General features: G+C 41.2%; 1 protein-coding gene across 19 annotated transcripts in view; it reads left to right on the forward strand.

Annotated features, from left to right (window-relative positions):
• Positions 1-21,755, forward strand: part of SCUBE2 (signal peptide, CUB domain and EGF like domain containing 2) — a 96,954-nt gene that overhangs the window by 32,502 nt on the left and 42,697 nt on the right. For 16 of the 19 annotated variants that reach the window (XR_008314016.1, XR_008314023.1, XR_008314019.1 and 13 more), the window contains exons 5-14: positions 3,898-4,023; positions 6,073-6,189; positions 7,311-7,400; positions 8,945-9,061; positions 12,290-12,412; positions 15,520-15,636; positions 16,545-16,667; positions 17,365-17,475; positions 19,694-19,780; positions 20,964-21,068. Coding sequence is in view for 11 of the 19 variants with exons in the window: in XM_053286627.1 (XP_053142602.1) it covers positions 3,898-4,023; positions 6,073-6,189; positions 7,311-7,400; positions 8,945-9,061; positions 12,290-12,412; positions 15,520-15,636; positions 16,545-16,667; positions 17,365-17,475; positions 19,694-19,780; positions 20,964-21,068 (1,116 nt within the window). In the remaining 8 variants the exon portion in view is untranslated. Of the gene's footprint in view, positions 1-3,897; positions 4,065-6,072; positions 6,190-7,310; positions 7,401-8,944; positions 9,062-12,289; positions 12,413-15,519; positions 15,637-16,544; positions 16,668-17,364; positions 17,476-19,693; positions 19,781-20,963; positions 21,069-21,755 lie in introns of those variants that run through there. The other 3 variants (XM_053286633.1, XM_053286628.1, XM_053286631.1) reach the window with 2 other exon arrangements.

The following is a 21,755-nucleotide window of genomic DNA, read 5'->3' on the forward strand; positions in this document are numbered from 1 at the left end:
GTGGTGTACCAAGAGTCTTTAATTTAATGCATGAAAAGGTTGCAGTTGTTCATGTCAGGTTAGGACATATCCTCACAAATGGTGCTTTGATTTGTGAAAGCCCTGTAGTTCTCAGAATATAAAGGCTTATACAGAGTACTGTTTTACTGTACAATAAATGTGTAGTTGTCTTTTTGTTGTAGGGGAATTAGATGGCTGTGTAAGCAGCAGTTCTGAGGGCCTTTCCAGCCACCCTTGTTGTTCTAGGAAGACTATATAGTCATTGCCGGAAAACGTTGCCTCAGAAAATGCCTACATTTTCTGGGGAATTGCTTTTTCTCAGCACTCAAACAATTACATGCATCTGCTGGAAAATTAGTAATTCTTACTTAGAGAACATTATTTTTGTACCCGTTTTCCCTCAGGGATTAGTGGCACTCCACTCTAGTGAAAATGTGCACTTAGTGGTAGGTGCTCCTGATACTACTGTAAAGCAGAACACAAATTCCACCCCTACTTACCACACTTATAGCTTGCCTTCATCAATTTTTAAAAAGTGTTTACTCTGTTGTCTTTTAAAGAAAAAAGTTCTTGGAGACTTCTGTCCAGAGCTCACATACATATATAGAGATCATGTATACATGCATGCATGCATATTTGGAGAGAATAGTTATCTTACAGGCGGAGGGCATGCCAGCCATCTTCAATTATAGCAACTGCATGCAGGCGTGAAGCACTAAAAATTTTCTCCTTCCCCTCCATCCTAAGAATGGATCTTTCTCCTGACATGTTTGTGGTTAAATTAGTTGAATGTAAGTATCAGTATAGGCTTGATTAGCCCTTGGTGCCCCCTGAATCCTCTCTAAAATGCAAAGATTTGGTGGCAGATGTGCAGGGTTTCCTTACCACACAAGTTAATATGGAAAGGATTCTCTGAATGTAGAAAGTTTGAAAACTTCCAGTGTTAACCCAAGGGGACAGGATTATTGTGTGGACCTTGATCCTTGGAGAAGAGGGTAGCTTCTGAGACTGTGCTACAGCAGGAGGTTTGGCCTTTGGAAAAGTCTGGGCATTTATTTGAAACCATCCATGGCCTATTATTATTAACCAGATTTTTTGATTAGCTAGTAAAATGTAAGCTCATCAGCAAGTATGAATTAAAGTAAGATTTAGCATTAAAGCACCAGGGAGGACTATAGATTGTTGAAGCTAATTAGTGGCATACTGAGATAGCTCAAGCACTGAACCAAAACAGGATGTTTAAAACTTTTGCCCAGGGAAGAGCTCTTCTTAGTTCAATTGACTTCAGATCTTAACAGCATGATCTGGCAGATAGTCACTGCTGCTCCCAGCCAATTGAGCAATTAGAATGTGAACAGCTCATAACTGTCAGAGACAAACTATTAAGTTTTTATGAGTTGTCCCAGTGAGACCAATAAGTCATTTTTTAGCCTCATCTAGAACACATTTGTTTGTACGGTATTGAATTTGTTTGTCTGAAACTGAAGGCCTATACAAAATTAAAAGAAATTTTTTAATGGCCACCAAAACCAAAATGGCCACCACGCATGTTCAAATGGCCTCTGTGAGTCCCTAGGCCATGCCAGGCCTTGCAGAGGCCATTTGAGCATGCGTGGTGGCCATTTTGGTTTCGGCAGCCATTTTTTTTTTGAAAAAATATTTTTAAAAATGGCCACCGCACATGCTCAAATGGTCCCTACGAGGCCCTAGGCCTTGCCAGGCATCACAGAGGCCATTTGAGCATGCGTGGCAGCCTCCAAAACAGCCGATACACCGATCTTTGCATGCCCAAACAGGCCCAAAAATCAGCCTGGCTGTGGTGGTGAATTAAGAGGCCAGCGGGGGAGGGGGAACCTTTGCAGACCCCCCCACACACAGTCTTTAGGAAGCACCCCGAAGGGGCTACAGTTAAAAAATTAATAATTTAATATAAGTCACTGTACACATATTCAGTTTGGCACTATGTACAGAGAATCAAGGCTTGTGAATACTGAGCTGAAGTTTATGAGCTAGGATTGTATTCATTTGCTCTTACTTTGCTTCTTGTGATAAGTGAGTAAAATGTCTTAATAATATGGCTATTAATGGTGAGTTTGTCTTTGAATCAGTGTGAAATCCTTAGTATTAAGGCCACTGGGAGTTTCTTGTTCTCTTTCTCTCATTTTAACTGTCTTTCTGAAATACTAGAATATATTCCAAGCAGTGACACAGTTTACTCTGCATATCCTTTAATTATTTTCAGAGTATCTGGGAAAAGCCAAATTCTCCATTTATTTTTAAAACTTATGTAATAGTGATGCTACAATGCACAGTAGAGAACTAGACAGGCACTTCTCTTTAGTTTTCCAAGTACACCTCCACATAGTTTTTGGGGATTTCATGAGCCCCAGCATACTGAAATTTGTAGTTTTCCAGCATTTTTTGGTCTGGCTACATCCAATGCTAAATAGTTTTTGAAATATTAAAAGATTAACAAGCTTGACTTGTATTTTTCAGCTGATATTATGGTAAAGTTATCTGAAAGATGGGTGTCAGATGTTTGGACAGGGGGCGCAATTTCAGTGTTTGCCCTAGGCACTATTTTCCCTAGATACGCCTCTGGGTTCAACCTTAATGACGTTAAGTGCCTGTGTTATGTCATCCACCACCCTCTTGTAATATTATTTAAAATGGCAGTTTATACTAATATGGATACTGGGGTATTGACAACCCCGATTGCATTGCGTGAACACTGAAGGTACTGTGCACTGATGGTGCTAGGGTCAGAAGACACCCCACAAAATGCTGTTGTAATACTGTAATCACTCTTAATGTCTGTGGATGCTTAGACCAGAACCTGTTTCTTCCATGTCTTATGGGAAATGAGCATAGAGGCTGAACACACAATATCATTTCTAGATTCATAACAGATCAAGTCAAGGGGTCATTCACACAAGCGAAAACTGTGTCCTACCCAGGTTTGAGAGCTGTGTGCGCTTCCAATTTTTGGTTGTGTTGGATGCAAACAATTAGGTAGGAGGAGGGAGAAGTTATTGTGTGGAAGCAAAGTAGGAGGAAAAGCTATCCAGGTTTTCCTATTACCTTGCTTCCACATAATCACTTCTCCTTCTTCCTAACTAGTTGTTTGCATCAAACATAAGCAACAATTGGAAGCACACACAGCTCCCAATCCGGGGTAGAACACAGTTTTCGCTTGTGTGAATGACCTCCAAGTGTTCACTGTTCTCAGTATCTCTGCAGATGGTTTGGGGGGTAAATAGTACCCCGTGGATTAACTTAGACACAGGACATTACATTAGCTCCTTCACTATTAGTGTTTCATAAGCCGTTGAAAACTCACTTCTAGGGATGTGCATGGAACCAAGCGGGAGTGGTTTGGCAGCGGGGTGTGTGTGCATCTTTAAGGGTGGGGGAGGGTGCACTTATCCCTCCCGCTGCATTTCCCCTGCCGGCACTCCGTTTTGTTAAAGGGTGCACGCAGGTGCATCTATTACTTGAGGTCACTTCTGGGAGACGCAGCGACAGGGTGGCAGAGAGGTACGCTGCCACCCCAAGCGGCTTTAACAGAACAGAGCACTGGTGGGGCAAATGCAACAGGAGGGGTAAGTGCACCCTCCGCCACCCTTAAAGATGCACCCCCCTGCCATCGAACCAGCGGAACCGCCCGCCAATAGAACCAGTTCGGAGGCCCATAAAGGGCCTCAGAACTGGTTCCATGCACATCCCTACTCACTTCTGTTTAGCTTTTTGAGTTTTTGTTGTGTCTGTTTCTCTCTTTTGGCTTTTTATGATGACTGGGTTTGGTCGTCGTCTTCTCTTTTTTTAAAGGAATTGACTGCTGCATTAATAACTTTGTGGGATTTTGTTGTTGATATTTGCTTTATTTTATTCTTACAGAAGGCATGAGCTGCATGAACAAAGATCATGGCTGTGCCCATATCTGCAAGGAAGCACCGAAAGGAGGAGTGGCCTGTGAATGCAGACCTGGTTTTGAACTGGCCAGGAACCAGAGAGACTGTATTTGTATGCAACATTCTACACGTACTTTTGGTTTTTCAAAGCGAGCAAGTAGAATTTCAGCATTCCTGTCATTGATTGTTAATGTGTGGTTTCTTCTGCAACAATAGTGTTCAAAATTCAGTGGAGTACAAAATCAATTGAAACCAGTGGATTTTTCAAAATGTCACTGTTGAAGCCCCCATTTATGATTGGGGCTCAAATCCTTTATTAAATATATGATATAATGAAATGGCTATTTTATTAATCATAGATCCTCAAACAGCTACATTGGGGCCAGGCTATACATTATGCTTGCTGCATGAGAACGGAAGCCCAGCATTGCCTGTTGAGAATTCTAAAGCCCCCTCTCCCCTTGTTTACAGGCAGAGAAGGTTGCTGCTGCTGCTGCTGCTACTACTACTATTACTATTAGTAGTAGTAAATAATATGTATATACTGCTTTTCAGCAGAGAGATCTCAAAGTGGTTTACATAGAAAAAGGTGGTGCCCTGTCCCCAAAGGGATCACATTATAAAAAGAAATATAAGGTAGGCAGCAACAGCCACAGGAAGAATGCTGTGTTGGAGTTGGATAAAGCCAGTTGCTCTCCCCCTATTAAATATAAGAGAATCACCACTTTAAAGATGCCTCTTTTAAACTAGCCCATTTAACTGAAATGGAGCACAGTCATACACACAGAGGAGAAGGAGCCACTAGCTATCTTCCTTCACCCCTTATTGGTTTATCTTTTTCCTAATGCATAATTTTTACTGCTTATTCCCCTCCAAACCTCCAGGGAAATGCTCACTTGTGTAGCATCTTGTGTAGCCAGGCTGGTAGTCTGTTATATCCAAAGGCATTGTAGCACCTTAGAGATGAACAGATTTAAAGTGTGTCTGATGAAATTGGCTTTTGCCTACAAAATTTCATGTCACCATACATTAGTTAGGCTTTAAGGTGATACAAGGTTGGTAATCACAAGTTGTCTGGATCATTTAACTGGATCTCAGTCAGAGGTGTCCTGTGTGCACAGATATATTTTTAATGCCAAAGGCATAGTTGTAAGATATCTGCATCCAGTATCCACTCTTTCCCTTTCCCCAGGGCAAGAATTCCTTGCAGGGAAACTGAATGCCACTCATTGTGTTTGAAAGTGACATTCTAATCAATATATCATGTGCCTGTACTGTTCTAAGTAAAATAAACTGTGACCCTTAAATTAAATACAGGAGGCTCTCATTATTCGCAGGGGTTCTGTTCTTGCCTATTGACGCAAGTATGGAAACTGTGAAAAATGAAACCTTGAGTCAATGGGAATTGAAGGGTTAAGTTCCTACCCCCCCAAAAAAGGGGGGGAGTAAGGGGGACAATAAGAGAAGAAAAGGACAGTACCTTATTCTCCAGCTCTCCAGTGAATGTGATGGATTCACTAAACCCCACAAATAGTTGAATATTTGCCAAATAAATAAATACACACACACACACACACACACACACACACGAAGATCCAGAGAATGACAGCTGGAAATGACATCAGATGTCATTTCCAGGTCATTTTTGGCTACCCAAAACCACGGATAGGCAAATTTCACCTATTTTTCTACCTGTGGATAAAACTGGGTCTCTAAGACCCATTCACAGATAAATGCAACCACGGACGGATCAGGGTCCTTGGATAACGAGGGCCACCTGTATATTCTTAGAAATATTTCCTATTGAACACTGTGGTATTTGTTTTGCCTTGGCTCATAAATCAAACTATTTACATGAAAGCAATTAAAATGTGATGAATAGTATAATTTTAAATAACATTAAATTAATTAAATTGTTAAATCAGTTAAAAGCAAGTATGCCAATCAACAAAAAGCTTTAATGTGTTTCCTGCCCCTGGTTATAATTATCCTTGGTTTAATAACGTAGCTGATGAAATTCTTGCTAAAGTAGCTTATAGTCCTACCACATGTACAGAAGGCAAAGATATAATGTTAATTTATGAGACAGAAACTCCTTGAGCTGCAGATTTTCAATGTTGACATTTTACCTGTAAAGCTCAATTGCATGATTTCTTTGCAGTGACTTGCAACCATGGGAATGGTGGCTGTCAGCATACATGTGAAGATGCTGATGATGGACCTGTCTGTGGATGTCATCCAGAGTACACAGTGCATTCCAATGGAAGAACTTGTCTTGGTCTGTAATCACTCTAATTTTTCTCCATTGCAGATTCCACATTTAATGTTGAGAGTCAGCCTTTAGCAATTGTTGCATGAGAGATTTGTTTGGATTAACGTTGCTGAAAAATTGATGAAGGTCCAACTGTTCCTTTGAAAGTGTAAGGCCTATCTCCATAACTGACTAGGTGACTCTGAATGCTTGGTTTGGGCGAAACAGTGGTTCTGCTTATAACAAACAAACCCCAAATTGTGGGTTGTATCTGAAATATTTTTTCTATTAACTGAAGCCACTTCTATTTGCGCATGAGAAAGTGATTTGTGCCCCGCTTCCTGCTGCAGCCCCCCTGTGTTGTGTACCATCCTCTCTGGAGAGTTATCCAACCAATGGCATCCCATGGCTTCTATTGGTTGGACTTCATGCCCGAGACAGAGTGCCAGATGCCACCTTTCTCCCCTTGTATAAGATCTTTTTTGTTTACTGTGCTGATAGTTGCTGCTGGTTCACTAGGCATGCATGCAGGGATGTACTTGAACACTTGGCTCAACATCTGCCCCCTGGCCCTGAGTGCACCCTCCTATCTCCTTCACACCAGGGCTAGTAATGAAAAGGGGAAAGATGTGGAAAAGGAAATGATGAAAGGGCAATGGAATACAGAAGGCACTCTATGAAGCAATTTTCGTATTCTAGTACCTTTTCCTCAGAGTCCTGGAAATGCTCTAGAGCACTTATTATACTCCATTGCCCTTTTGTAATTTCCTCTCTGCTCCCTTCCCTGTTTCATTACTAGCCTGGTGCAAAGGAATTAGGAGGGTACAACAAGTAATGCCCTGGTCAACCAGCTCCATCAGTCAGGGGTCATTCCTTTTACTTCAGGAGGTAAGCCCAACAATATTGAAATAGGGTAATTTTCTTGAAAGTACTAAATAAACACAGTTACTTCCTTTCAAAATGAGAGTATAAATTTACAATTCAGACATGAATCTAAGAAACCCACCTCCCCAACACTTGCAGCAATTATTGGATTAGCTGAGAACTGGTTTAGGGCAATTCTTTTCTAAATGAATATGTATTGCTCCAAAGATGATGCTCCTAATTTGTGCAGGACCAATTGTAATATTTCCCCCTCACTTTTAAAGAGAGAGATGAAGCTACAACTGAGATTTCGGAAAACAACACCACGGCAGGAGCGGATGTAGATAAGCGTGTGAAACGGAGGCTGCTCATGGGTAAAAAGTGCTCAATTCTGATTGTCGATGCTGGTGGCTATCCTAACTTTGCTCTGTCAAATTCCATTTCCCAATGTAAGTGTTGTAACTTACAGGGTTCATTTCAGCTTCTGTAAACACCCTTGCTCGCTCCACTGAATGAAGTCAGTGGGAATCCAGTTTGCTCTCACCTCAGTACAGATCTGCGTTCTATATTTGGCAGGGAAACGTCTTGGCAATGTTTGACTATGTTCTGTTGAGCAGTGCCTATATGAACTAGGGGTGTGCACAGACTGCGGTCCAAGCTGCAGTTAGAATTCGGACCGGTACATGGTCTGGCAAACCAGTTCAGCCCAGTTAACATCTGTTAAATGTTGGGTTGGCATGGTGCCAACTCTCAGCCCAGTTAACATCTGTTAAATGTTGGGTTGGCATGGTGCCAACTCTACAGCAGTGAAAAATTCTGGATTTCTGGGAAGTTGGGAGTGCACATGGTTTGCTAATCTCCTGTTTCCCTGGCATTGCAGGGATTATGAGAACCACCTGCCTGGAGCAGCAGTTACACTTGTAAGGACCTGTGCATTTACTTTTAACGGGCCCCCCTCCCCATGCCACCTCAAACGACCAGACCAGTTCATGGTTTGGCTGGACTGGTCTGGATTCAGACGGCAGCTCCAACCACGGTCCATGTACACCCCTAATATGGAACATGTCATGCTTTCCATTTTTACACAGACATGCAAATACAGTCATGCATTGCTAATGATGAAATCTGCAGCAGCATATATAAAATGATTTTTTTCCTTTTAAAAGGAGGCTACCAGTAATTTAAGATACATCATGAGAGAATTTTTAGATAGAGATACATAAATCCCATATATATTTAATATAAACAATGAGATCTTTACACAGTATATTTGAGAATTGTTGCTTGCGTGATGTGGAAAAGGAAATAGTTAAGTAACAATGGCCACATTTACACAGAACTCTTTGGTAAACTGGGGACTGGAGCACATTCCTGGTTCTTCAAGTTACAAAGCTTTCCTTATGTTCTCTTAGAACCTAAATGAGTACTTGCTGATCTATTGTTTTAGGAAAGTCAAGTGAAGATAAATGGGACATATCAATCCCCAAAATAAAAGGGTGTGTGTCTGCGTTTAGCCATCCTATCCCCAATGAACCAAAGAACTTTTAAAGCAGATTAGAGACAGAACACATCTTATTAGAAAGAGTACCTTAAATAAGTCTCAGAAACAAGATTTCAGTTTTCATATCCTGTCCTGCAGAACACAGTACAACTAGCTTGCATAAAAGTGTCTGAAAGTTGAAACCATATCCTTGAGTGATGGTAGTCGCAGTTGCTGAAACCACATAGTTGCCGCATCTTCCAATTTTAAAATAGTCAAAATTGTAGTTAAGTTTACTGTATCAAAACTTCCATGTCTTAATTTCATAGCTGACAAGCTGGAATGGAAGTAATTCAATTGCATTCAAACAAATGCCACATTCTACTCTCTCTTTCAGTTTTTCCTTCTGTAAATGCCAGATTTTTTTCCTTTTCTTAGAAACTTGTGCTGTAAATAATGGTGGCTGTGATCGCACTTGCAAAGACACTTCAACAGGTGTTCACTGCAGCTGCCCTGTTGGATTTACCCTTCAGTTTGATGGGAAGACATGCAAAGGTATGGTTTATACGATATGCATATAGAAATGGCAATCTAGTAATCTGCTAATAATAGTAGATTAAAAATTTTAAAAACCCATGCTGTTTCTAAGCCATTAAATAATATGACACAGGGAAAACTCATCTGTAATTGGGCTGTGGTCCATCTAATAATCTCCAGTCTGGGATGTTTTGAATGCGTGTCTGAAGTAAGATTAGTTTTTGCATTTGATTCTGTCTTCTAACCCCTTTAATGAACTTCAGGTGGTATGGTCCTGATACAGCATAGAAGTTGAAGGGAGCCTGTTTGTATTCGGGGTATGCAGAACCGATTCAACTGGTTTTGAGCTCAAGCCAGACCATCCCCCACAAACTCGAACCTAACCAGCCCCAATTTGGATCGAACCGGTTTGGCCCGATTCAACCTGGTTTGGGGGGCTCTGTTGTAAAGGTGAATACGGTGATGATTCCGCTTTACAAGCAACTGGGATTCCTATCTCTAAAAGGGTTCAAAAGGTGGGCAGGGAAGTGGGCAAGAAGGCACTGGTGTAGCAGCGGTGGCTTCTTAGCAGTGGTGGTGGCGGCTCTAGGCTCTGCTGGCACTGCCCCCCAGCAGTGTGGACTGATGATGGCCTGGTTCCGGCCTCCGTGCATGCAGGGACCAGGACACCACGGGCCCACACTGTTAGGGAGAGTACCAGTGGGGCCTAGAGGGGCTGTTGACACCACACGGATGCCTTTTTGCCGGCCCTTTGAACACCTTTAGAAATAGGGATCTTTTTGCTTGTAAAGGGGAATCCTCACTGGATTCCCCTTTACAAGCAGAGCCCCTCAAACCGGGCCGGACTGGTTCGACCACACAAATCAAACACTGGCCCGTTCTAACAAATTGGTTTGCAGACTTGTGGTTCAGTTCAAATTTGAACCGGACCACCAGGAACGGTTCTGTGCACACCACTAGTTTGTATGATATTGTGTGAGCAAATGTCATCTTCTAGTGGAGGACTCTGCTATAAAGGAGACACTTCACATTCTGTGGGAAAGATACATTTCCATTTGTTCACTCTGAGTTTCTGAGGTGACCACCATAAAATAGAAGGTTGACCAGATCTGGGTTGTCTTATTGATCTATTAAACTTTATATATTTAAATTGTTGTAAATCACATCCAGCTATGTAGTAAGAGAGGTGGGATATACTTTTAAATAAATAATATAATGTATGGTAAATAGATCCTGGAAGTGATAATTGGTGGAGGCTCCCTGTGTATATTATATTTTTTCCTCCCCATGTTTGCTATGGAAACAGTATTGTGGACAATAGGGAACATGCCCACCATAACAGGATAAGTGCCCTAAATTGCTAAATGTTTAAATAGGTGTTTCCCAGCCCAGACTTCAGATAACTGAGGAGTGCAACTGCTATTGAAGCTTCTGCTTCCCCTCCTCTGAAAACTGGAGGCTCACATCATTCTTGGATCCAAAACAGTTACCAAAAAGAGTATGCAAGACTTAATCGCCTAGTCTCGGAGAAACTCCCTGTGTTTTATGCATATGTTTCCGCACATGCCTCCTTTGATGGTAGAGAATTCTGTTGTATTTCTGTTTTGGAAACAAGAGAATGATCTACTCACATCTGATTCAGTATTGTGGAAGAATTGTAGCTGGCATCAATGCAAGGTACTCTTGGACAGCTGCTGAGGATCCAGCATCCCATGGAAGTCCACTGCTGATGTCTGCCCTAGCCCCCTTGAGCAGGGCTGGGCCAGCCAGCAACTGGTGACCACTGTCTGAGTGGTGCCCCCATGCCCTTCTGTGGTAGTGAAAACAGATTTCTTTCATTATTGGTGGGCCAGTAGGAGCAATAACAGTGTACTAGATGGCAGGAGCTGAGATATGCATGGACCACAGTTCGAGTACTGGTTCAAATACAGAACTGTCCATGGTCTGGCAAACCAGTTTGATTCAGCTGAACCACTAACTGGTCCTGTGGTTCTAGGCAGCTCTGGGGTGGGGGTGGGGTGGGGGTAAAAGTAAAGTATGCTGGTCCTTACCAGTGCGACTGCCGCTCCAGGCAGCTTCTTGCTGTGGGAGTGCTCCCCTTAGCAGCCCGTGGTGCTGCCGCAGTAGAAAGCTGCCTGGAGCAGTGGTCATGCTGGTAAGGACCAGCATCTTTACTTTTAAAGGTGCTGCTTGCTGCCTCCTCTCCCCCAGTGCTGCTGCGAACCGCCAAAGCAGACTGAACTGCTTTGCTGGACCACAGATCAATCCAAATTCAGACCAGTATTCAAACTGTGGTCCGGGCACACCCCTAGCAGGAGCTGTATGCCATTTCTGCCCCTCTCTACCATGTCTCTTGTAATACTGTAGTCATGTAACATTGTTGGGTGGTCAGGGGGAGATGGTAGACATGAACAGTTGGCTAGAACATTGTTGTTGCTACTACTGGCCCACCATGAATGAATGAGATTCATGAAAGCCACTATGGTAAAGGCAGAGGGGCTCACCAGAGGTCACATCAAGGGCCCCTTCAGACTTATTTCTTGCAACGCACCGTGGTACCTAGGTACAATGTTTAGGCATTACTGATTTACATTAGTGGTCTAGATAATGTCAGCATTGTGTGTTTTCCCCCCCACCCCCCCACCACCTATTTTTTTAGGTAGAATCACCATGGTCCCCAATGTGTGTTACATTATAAATCAAGAATGTCCCCTCAGGAATTCTTCACAGTTAAGACATAACTAACTGATCCTGTGTATGCACTCTTGCTTAAGAACAGAATAAGGGCTTTGCTGTTTTAAATCAAGGTTCACCTAGTCCAGCATTTTTGAGAACTATTTAAGCAACCTGCAGGCACTAGATGTTCCACCAGAAACTGACCAGTGTTTTGCCAGAGAATCACCATCTACCTTTTGCACATCCATAGTTTAAATGTGAATGTAAAGGAAGCAAAGAATTGAATCACTTGGATCTAAGGTCCTATAGAAAGGGTAGTAGCATGCAAGTAGGTTAGTGACATTTTTACTTCCATGATGTGACTGAGCAATGATTCTAAAAGAGTATTTCTGAGCAAGACAAGTAGAAGAAAGTGATGAATATTTGATAGGTTTGTTTCTAATACTTGAGGACTCATTTCTGCACAATACATAAAAGTTCATTGCTTTTATATTTAAGACATGTTTGTGATCTATCAGGAGAAGGAAATCCAACTATTGTGTCTTATTTACCATTTATTTTTCATTACAGATATTGATGAGTGCCAGACCAGTAACGGTGGATGTGATCACTTTTGTAGAAACATGATTGGTAGCTTTGATTGCAGTTGCAAAAAAGGCTTTAAATTATTAACAGATGAAAAGTCTTGTCAAGGTATGTGCAGATAGAAGCAATATAAATTTTCTTTGGACTGGTTTGGACATCAAGATAGTAATGAGAGAATAATAAGCTCCAGAAAAATACAGTCTCCTCTTTTTTTCTTTCAAAAGTGGCTGTGAAGGTTTGGCTTGTTTCTCATGCTTGTCTTTTAAGAAAGATTAAACCTAATGCCAATTACAACAACTAAAGCCTCACATAGGTAGCAACATTATCCTCAAACCAAAGTAGAGTAATACATTTATTAGGACCAACTAAAGAGTTACAAAGCATTAGACAACATGGTTTTGAGTTCTACAAAATTCTTAAACAGTCTAGATAGTAAGCAAAAGGAGAGGGGGAATGGGGGTATGCTGCAGGTATCCCAACAGCTTCTAGCTTTTAAAGATGGAGTTTAGGAAGCAAACTGCAAGCTGTTATGGCACCTTCAACATGCTTCCTTTCCTCCCTTGTCCTTTTGCTTACCATCTAGCCTGATGAAAAGTTCCGAAGAATTCAGAAGCTCACTATTTAATTATTTATGACGAGGGAGTCTAACTAAACCCAAAAACTGATTCAGAGAGGCTTCCCCTCTGCCTCCAGTGTAGTGAAACTGAGCCTGAATCTTAAAATCTCCCAGTTGGATTGAACCTATACCAGAACCAAGCCCTTGGACATTAAAAGTGGTGACTTTTGAAATCAGTTCAGTAATAGGTGCTCAGGATTTTCTTTAGAGGAGCAGTAAGGGCTCCTCTCTGCAGAAACTGTATTTCCCATTGAACCATCTGAGAAAAACGGAATGAGAAACAGGAGAGATTGGTTGGCAGTGCTTAGGTATGATTCATAGTCTCTTTGGTGTTCACGTAGAGACTTGCCCACCCACAGGCTGTTGAGTAGCAGTACGGTCTTACTGTGCCCCTTGGCACTGCAGTTGCACTTTGCTGCCATTCTACCATGCATCTTTCTGGTTTTTTAGTTCTGTTTGTAAAACCTTTTGAAAAGATTAAAAAATAAACAGTTTTTAAAAACTTCAAATGAAATCAATCTCATTGTATTCATTGAGCCTGTTCCCACAATCACTAGAAAGCGGGCTAAGGGAGCCTAGCCCGCTTTCTAGTGATCGTCAGAACCACCGGGCTCACAGGCAAGCCTGGTGGTTCCATGGTGGCTAGCCCACCTAATTCCCCCTCCCCTTAAATGAGGTTAATGGAGCGAGGTTAACGGAGTGTTAATGCATGGCGACACATGAGTAGTCCCCCATCAGGAGGCTACAAGCAGCCTCCCAGTGCCGGGGGTCCCCACAGAATGCCCCACACACTTGCATGGGACATCCTGGGTCTATCGGGTGCCAGGCAGCCAGCAGCCCCTACCCACTCCGTGACAGAGCCAGTAGTTGTGTGGCCAGCCGATCTGGCTGCCCGGGACTGGGGGTTTGATCATCTTCAGGGAGAGCAGTCTAAGCCCACTCTCCCCAGCAAACCCTGGCTGGCACTGCACACAGGTCATATGAAGTGCCTCATTGTGTAGAATTGCATTGCAAACAAGACGGTTATATATTATTCTGTTTGAAATGTATCCAAACCAGTTGAAAGTGTCTGAATCTGTTACCAAACCACTTGTTAAACGTTTGTGAATAGGATCCAGACTAAGTCAGGAGAAACTCCCAAGGATCATTGAAATAAACAAGACGTAACTAATATAGCCTCCATTAACTTCAGTGGGAGTATGTCATGACTAAGTCTGGATCCTAACCAGTCTGAATTAGAAGTGAAACAGAGAATTAAAAATATTGATGGACCTGAACTGGAAGTGAATCCAAATTTGTGATGGTTTGATTCCCTGTTGTGACTGTCTCACAGCAGGGGAAAAGCTGTTTAGGAGGCAGTTTGGAGAGGGGGAACAGCAGACAGGGAAGGAATTAAGCATCCCCGTACATTATCATTTTTCTGATCCCAGTTTACCACCATCCCAACAGCTTTTTTCGTTTAAACTTGAGAATCAGAATAATATTACTCACAATATTACTATGGTATCTGTTTAGTTTGGCCTTTATTTTATAACAAATACTACCCACATTCTGTTTCCTGCCCCCTTCCCCATAATTTGGATTATGTGGCTAGAGAGAGTGATTTCCAGACAGTTTCAAGTTCCAGCACATCTGTTCTTAAAAAATACCTGCTGGCTACTAGCAAATTATCCTTTATCTGCCAGAGATGCAAAGATTTCTCCGTGGTGGGTGGCATTTAAATTTATAGAGATACTTTCCCATAGAACTGCACAAGTGTTACTGAAGCCAGAATTTGAGCTCTTGGTTAGTCTACAGGTAGTGATGGGGGAAATGACTGTTGCTTAACCAATATTGGATTGTATCCAAAGAAAGTCATAACTTAAGTTAGTCACAACTAACTTGTCTCATTGATTTTTATGGGACTTAGGCATGCCTTGCTTTGGATGCAGCCCATTGTTTCCTTTTTATTTATTTTATTTTATTTAACAAATTTATATAACACCTAAGACTTATGTCTCTTGACCTGGCTTTTCCTTCACATAACAAATGATTTATTTTCTACTCTCTACTCTAACAAAAGTGTCAAAATTCATTTTTGGAAACTTTTCTTAATTGAAACATACACGCTTATTATATGAATAGCGTTAAATCAGGCATGACAATACAGAACAATAAACAAAATAACTCCAGTTGCTTCTGTTTGCTAACCCAAATTATTGTGTTTTACACAACTTATTTGGATTATGCCAATAATATATTTCAACTGTAATTTGTACACCATAACTTTTAGAAAACTAAGAAATACAAAGTTAAAAAGAGGTCTGTAATCTTGGTCTTAGAATTCATGCTTTCATTCTTTTGGCTTGCAACATTTCATTTGAATTGCTTCCTCTACATTGCAGCTTCATGGTGTAACAAGTCCAGTGACCTTTTAAAAGACTGCCATGCAGCCCAATCCCATGCATGTTTTCTTCAAAATAAGTTCCAGTGAATTCAGTGGTACTTACTCCCAAATGAATGTGCACACATTGCAGACTTAGCCTTGGCTTTTCTTCTACCTTTCCTATTCATAAGTCTCCTCAACAAAGTGAAATAATATCCCTTTTAAAATTTGTAGACATTGATGAATGTTCATTTGAAAGGACATGTGACCATATCTGCATCAATCATCCAGGCACTTTTGAGTGTACTTGCAAGAAAGGATATACTCTGTATGGCTTCACACATTGTGGAGGTGAGTGTGTGTAAATATAAATAAAGTTACTGCTTGATATGCTTACAGGAGTGCTACTGTACTTCCTTGCTCATTAGCAGCAGCAGCCGGAAATTTAAGTTTTAAAACTAAGTGATGTAGATTTTTTCCCTTTCTCCTCTTTGGCCTGTTCTGTAAAAGAGAACAGAGGGAAATTTGAAGCACCATTCTGACTGTGTATGAGCTATACTTTTCCTTAATCAATTTTCCTTTCTTACTTTTATTGGAAAGCAACTGTGACTGCTGGAACAAACAGTTGCATTTCACCCTTGGGTATTAAGAGCTTGATTTTGCAGAGCATCCACTTGCATAATGCCCATTAGTTTCATTAGGTGTTGTACACCATGATTGCCTTCAGGCCTAGGTAGGCCCTTATCCAGAAAGGTATCAACACTCTGCAATGTTTTAGGTTTTTCCAACTGAAAACTGTAGGAATATGTGCGCCAAGCGAAGATTGGTCCGTTGTGGTCTACTGTGATTGTGAAAAAACTGGGCATCTTTTTCCATGTGTCTTTATGGAAACCTGCATATTCAAAGTAAATGTTTACATAGATTCTGGGATGTGATTGAATGTATCTATCTCTTTTTAATGAAAGGCAAGGTTCTCAAGACTCTTTTGTCATTATACTGTGAGCCCCTTGGGGACAGGGAACCATTTTCTTATTATTTCCACTTTGAGAACTTCTTTTTGGCACTCCCTTCCAATGAAATGTGCTTTAAGATTGTGGTACCCATGCCAAACTTTCAAAAGGTTTCCTTTTTATAGTATAGTCACATTATATGTGTACCCCGCAGCAGATAAGCATGTGCTGTTCTATGCTGACCAGCATGGGAATGGTGCCAGTTTTTTCCTGAAATAAATTTCTCCTACCCACAATCTTCTTTTTTAGATATCAATGAGTGTAGCATCAACAATGGAGGCTGCCAGCAAACCTGCATAAATACACTGGGGGATTATGAATGCCACTGTAATGCCGGCCACAAATTACATTGGAACAAAAAGGACTGTGTTGGTAAGATTCAGAGTCAAAAACCATTCTTGCAGTTTTGGTTTGCTTGAAGGCTGTACCTCTCTAAGAACTCTGACAACATTGATCTGAACAGAGCAGCATGGATCTTCATTCCCCTCTCATTATGTTTGGAGGCAAACATTGTTTTTAAGAGAATTGAAAGTAATGTGAGATAAGTTGTGCTTCCCATTGAGTATATATGTTTCTTTTGTCTCACAGTTGGCTCTGATCAACCAAGTTTTTGTAATATTGCAAAAATACTTTAGAAACTGTTTACCAGAGGTGAAAGTGAGATGACCAGCAAACCCTCTTCTAAAGTTCATTCAGTTGTCTTAAAAAACAATTGTATGTCTCCAGCCTACATTACTACTTTGCTTCTAATTGGCCATAGTGGCTATTGTTGAAGCTGGTAAAAACAAAATTTAAAAAACCCCCAAAACAGGAGATACTTTCAGGTCTTTGATGCTTTCTTTCCTGTGCTTTTAATCTAGGCTCCTTTTTCCTTTTATGGTTGCGTGCATGACACAAAAATCTAGGATTTTATAGTAAAATGGAAGTGAGTACAGAATGGTGTACCGTCGTCCTCTAAATCACTCATAGTGTGGGTACAGGTAGATATTTTGTAATGTTTGCATTTCTGAACTATACTTGCCATTAGTGTTTTTTCTTCTTCTGTGAGTGTCTGTGTTTTGCCCTGTAGAAAGGTCCTTGCTTGGCATCATCTCACCCCAAATATCTCTGCACTGCATTAAGATTGGTGGAAGTAATAGGTGCTTCTTAATCTGCCCCTCAGATGTTCGTTTTATCTCTGGTAAGTCATGCAGAACAAAATATTATTATTAATCAATTTTGTGAAGAATGCAAGAATAGTAACTCTAGCAAGTGTTGGAAATATTGATCATTAATTCAAATTAAAATGTATTTATATACATTCAGTTGTGTTCAGTTCATGCTTCAGGAATTTATACTGGGTTTCCCTTTTATGAATGGATTTGTAGTAACCAAGATGCAAAACATACCATATTATGTATATCCTGATATATTGTGAAGGGTAGAAAGTGCAACTTGTTCCTACCATTTTTATAAGATTAAATTGATCACAGATAGTGCTCAAATGGCACAGAAACCAACCCATTACAATAATTCAGCATTATTTGAAAGGCTCTGCCATGACAGGTGCAACACCAAGGAATACTTTTCTGTTACTAGTATATTTGCAAAGTGCCAGCCAAAAGCACATTTCTACATTGTGAATTGTTTAGTAAATTTGGGGCTGCCTCCACTTGGGCCATCCTTTGCTCATGGTTGTGGTTTTGCCCCACTTGAGAGAAAAATGTATTCAGTTTTTTGGGGGGTTGCTAGCTTTATACACAAAGTCAGTCGGAGCAAACTTCTACAGAGGCGTCACAAGTGTGCATGAAGCCTGTGTTTGAGCCCCCTGGCTCAGGGTCCCATACTGGCAGCTCATGCACTCAAGCGTGCACACACTCCACACACCTCAACCATCTCCACCCCTCTCCTCACTGAACTTCTATTGCCACCAGCTGGTTGGCCAGCCACTGCTGCCCCACTTGCACTCATACCAGCCTCTCTCAACCATCTCCTGTGTGATTGCTTGCAGGCTGGCCAGCTTGTCTCCTTCTCCACTGTCATTTCCGCCTTCACCACACTTCTTTTGCCAAAGAAGTGTGGGGAAGGGTTTGTAAGTGGTGAGGCAGCAGCAAAGGAGGCAGGCAGGCTGTCTGGCAGGCAAGCAAGCAAGTTCGAGGCGACTGGCGGAGGCTGTCACCAGTGTGAGCAGTGGTGGCGGTGGAGGCAGCTGGCCAACTAGCCAGTGGCAAAAGGCTTGCAACGGGGAGAGGAGTAGAGGGGCACAGTTTCAAGGGATGAATGGGCCCATGTTCCAGGGAAAGTGTGGTACTTCTGCCCCTATCTCTTTATGTCACTGTTGTCGTCAGCACTGTCCATGGATGCAGAGGATTTATTTTATTTTACATTTATATCCTGCTCTTCCTCCGAGGAGCCCAGAGCAGTGTACTACATACTTGAGTTTCTCCTCACAACCACCCTGTGAAGTAGGTTAGGCTGAGAGAGAAGTGACTGGCCCAGAGTCACCCACAAGTCTCATGGCCAAATGGGGATTTGAACTTGGGTCTCCCTGGTCCTAATCCAGCACTCTAACCACTACACCACACTGGCAAGGATGAGCTTGGGTGCTGTGACTGACCATTTGTGGGTTGGAGCAATGATAATTCCGTATGGTAAAGGCTAGCTGAGTGAACTTGGATTCTTTACTGGCTACAGTAATCAATGTGCATCTTAGGATGGGCAGAGGTTCAGACAGCCTCAGATCAGCGGTTGAAAAAACAAAATCTGGCTTTAGATTTTCCAGCTGATACTATAGATTTCTTCCAGGCATTTCTTTTTTGGAGGTTTTCTGAGTGAGTGGCTTCTTCTGCACTTCAGGCACATATGGTTCTGGCAGAAAGGTGACTTATTTTCTTTCCAGAACATTTCTGTGGCATCCTTCAGGCCTCCATCTTATTCAGCATTAATAGAGGCCTCTGGGTCAAATAATGTATTGAGCTAACCAGTCTCTGTGTCTTCCCATAATGGTAGAGTGCATTATGGGCTAGGCAATAGAAACTGAGTCTAGACATGATTGAGATAATGTTGATCAGCTCATATAATCTAGGAAGCTTAGGTAGTAATTGTAATTCCCCTCCCTGATGATTACACATTTGTTCACTACTTTAGAGTGTTCTTGGAGCATTGACTGTACCTGGAAAGCCAGGAGTGCTTTCCAAGCACTCTCCAGTTAGTGAAGGAGGCTGCAAATTTGTCTAAAGATTTTAAATAAAATACAATTTTTAAAAAAAATATTGAGTCCAGTTCTAATGTCTGTCATTCATATATTTGTAAATGCAAGAGACCAGTCAAAAGGTTGAGAGAGTTTCCAGGAGTATATTTCACCAATGCTCTAGCGTGTATTTCTGTTCTATTATATAGCTTTATGATCTGTCTCTTAGGCCTGGAAGATTCCTACACTTTAAAATGTGGCAGCCCTTCTCCACTTAAGAAAAAAAAACAAAATACAAATGAGTCGACTGTTTTAGGTAATTATCTGATGTACATATTGTGAACTTGAGTTCCAGACTGGGTTTTCTTTAGGACTGTTACTCACTGAAAGAAATCTGAGCTGATTAATTGATTAATCTGCATAAACTTGTGTAAGAACAAAGCATTATCTTTGATTTTTTTTTTGCATGCATGTCTCACAAGAGGCACCATCTTAGAGACAAATAAGAAAAATGAAGGAATGGCCTCTTAGATGGCATTTGCCATCTATTGTTTTATTTAAAATAATTAGCATTAAAAAAACTACTTCCTAATTAATCAGGAACACCTCTTTAATCAACCCAAACTTTGTATTGATTCATCACTAAAAGTTGCAGCGTGTGTGTCTGTGTGTGTGTTATTTTAGAAGGAAAGGAAAGGTTGTGCCGTCAAATCGGTGTTGACTCCTGGCGACCACAGAGCCATGTGCTTTTCTTGATAGTACACAGGAGGGGTTTATCATTGCCTTCTCCCACACAGTATGAGATGATGCCTTTCAGCACCTACCTGTGTTGCTGCTGTTCGATATAGGAGTTTCCCAAATTCTGGGGAAAAACACCAGTGGGGTTTTGAACCAACAGCCTCCTGCTCTCTAGGCAGGTTGCTTCCCCACTACGCCCTTAGATGGCTAAGTATTTTAGAAGACTGCTTTTAAAAAGCGTATTGGGTAACTATGTACCTATTGCCAAACTGGCACCTTTGTGAAAATTCCCTGGAGAGAAGCATTCTCTGTATGAAAAGGTCCCAGGTTCAATCACTGGGATCTCCTGTTAGATTATCTCAGGTCAGCAAGACTGGGAAGGATCTCTGGTGGTGAATTGCTGACAGGATGCAGGGTGCTGGTCTAAATGGATAATTTGGTGTGATTCTATTTAAGGCAGCTTTCATAAAACAGAGTGCATTATATCTTTGGTATTTAAATGAATGAGAGATGTTGTTGTATAATCTATCAGCTGCTCCAAACAGTTCATATGACATCAGTGGATGATATGAATCAATTGTAGATTTTGCCTCTATTTTATTATTCTCTTTAGCAGAGAGAAAACAGATTGTTGCCTTTAATTTTTTTAAAAAGTTTTGATATGTAGTTTCTTTGATAGCCATCTGAATTATCAGATCCTTGTGTACATTTACAAACCTCTTGTATTTTAAAGTAACAGTTTTACTCTTTCTTTTCTGAAGATATCTCAACCATTAAGACAAGTGTAACCTTCAAGTTTAATGAAGGAAAATGTAATTTGAAAAAGAGTAAGGTGTTTCGAGCTGCTCTTCACTATACAATACCAGGTATGAATACGAATACAATGGGCATTTATATACCACTTTTCAACCAAAGTTCCCAAAGCGGTTTATGTACAGAAATTAATTAATTAATTAAATGGCTGGCTGTCCCCAAAGGGTTCACAGTCTCAAAAAGAAACATAAGAAAGACACCAACAACAGCCACTGAAGGATGCTGTGCTGGGGTTGGATAGGGCCAGTTGCTCTCCTCCTGCTAAATAAAGGGAATCATCACTTTTAAAAGGTGCCTCTTTGCTCAGTTAGCAGGGGTTGGATGAAAATGTGTGACTAAAACTAGTCAATACTCTTGGGAGTGTTTTGACTCCCCAAATTTATGATGGGTGCAATCTGCAGCTTTTTATCAAAATGTCTTGGTACCCTCTGGTCATGATCATGCATCATGGGGGTGTGACTGGTCCATACTGGCTGTTTCTACTTCCATGCACTTCATGCACTCAACTGTAGAGCCAAAGAGAAATTCAGTGTTGCTACAGTGTTGCTATAGTCTGTTCCTTCTTTTTCTAATTGCCTCCTCTGATAAGGAAGCCAAAACACAAAAATCCTACAGTATTTGAATTAAAAAATTAGCTGTAATACAAAAAAGAATCCAAAAAGTATTACGAATGTTTAGTTTAATGTGTCATATAATAAAAAGGTATTTTAAGTCAATTAAATATGGTTCCTCCAAATCAA

The sequence above is a fragment of the Hemicordylus capensis genome, chromosome 1 (genome assembly GCF_027244095.1).
Source record: "Hemicordylus capensis ecotype Gifberg chromosome 1, rHemCap1.1.pri, whole genome shotgun sequence".
Taxonomy (NCBI): domain Eukaryota; kingdom Metazoa; phylum Chordata; class Lepidosauria; order Squamata; family Cordylidae; genus Hemicordylus; species Hemicordylus capensis.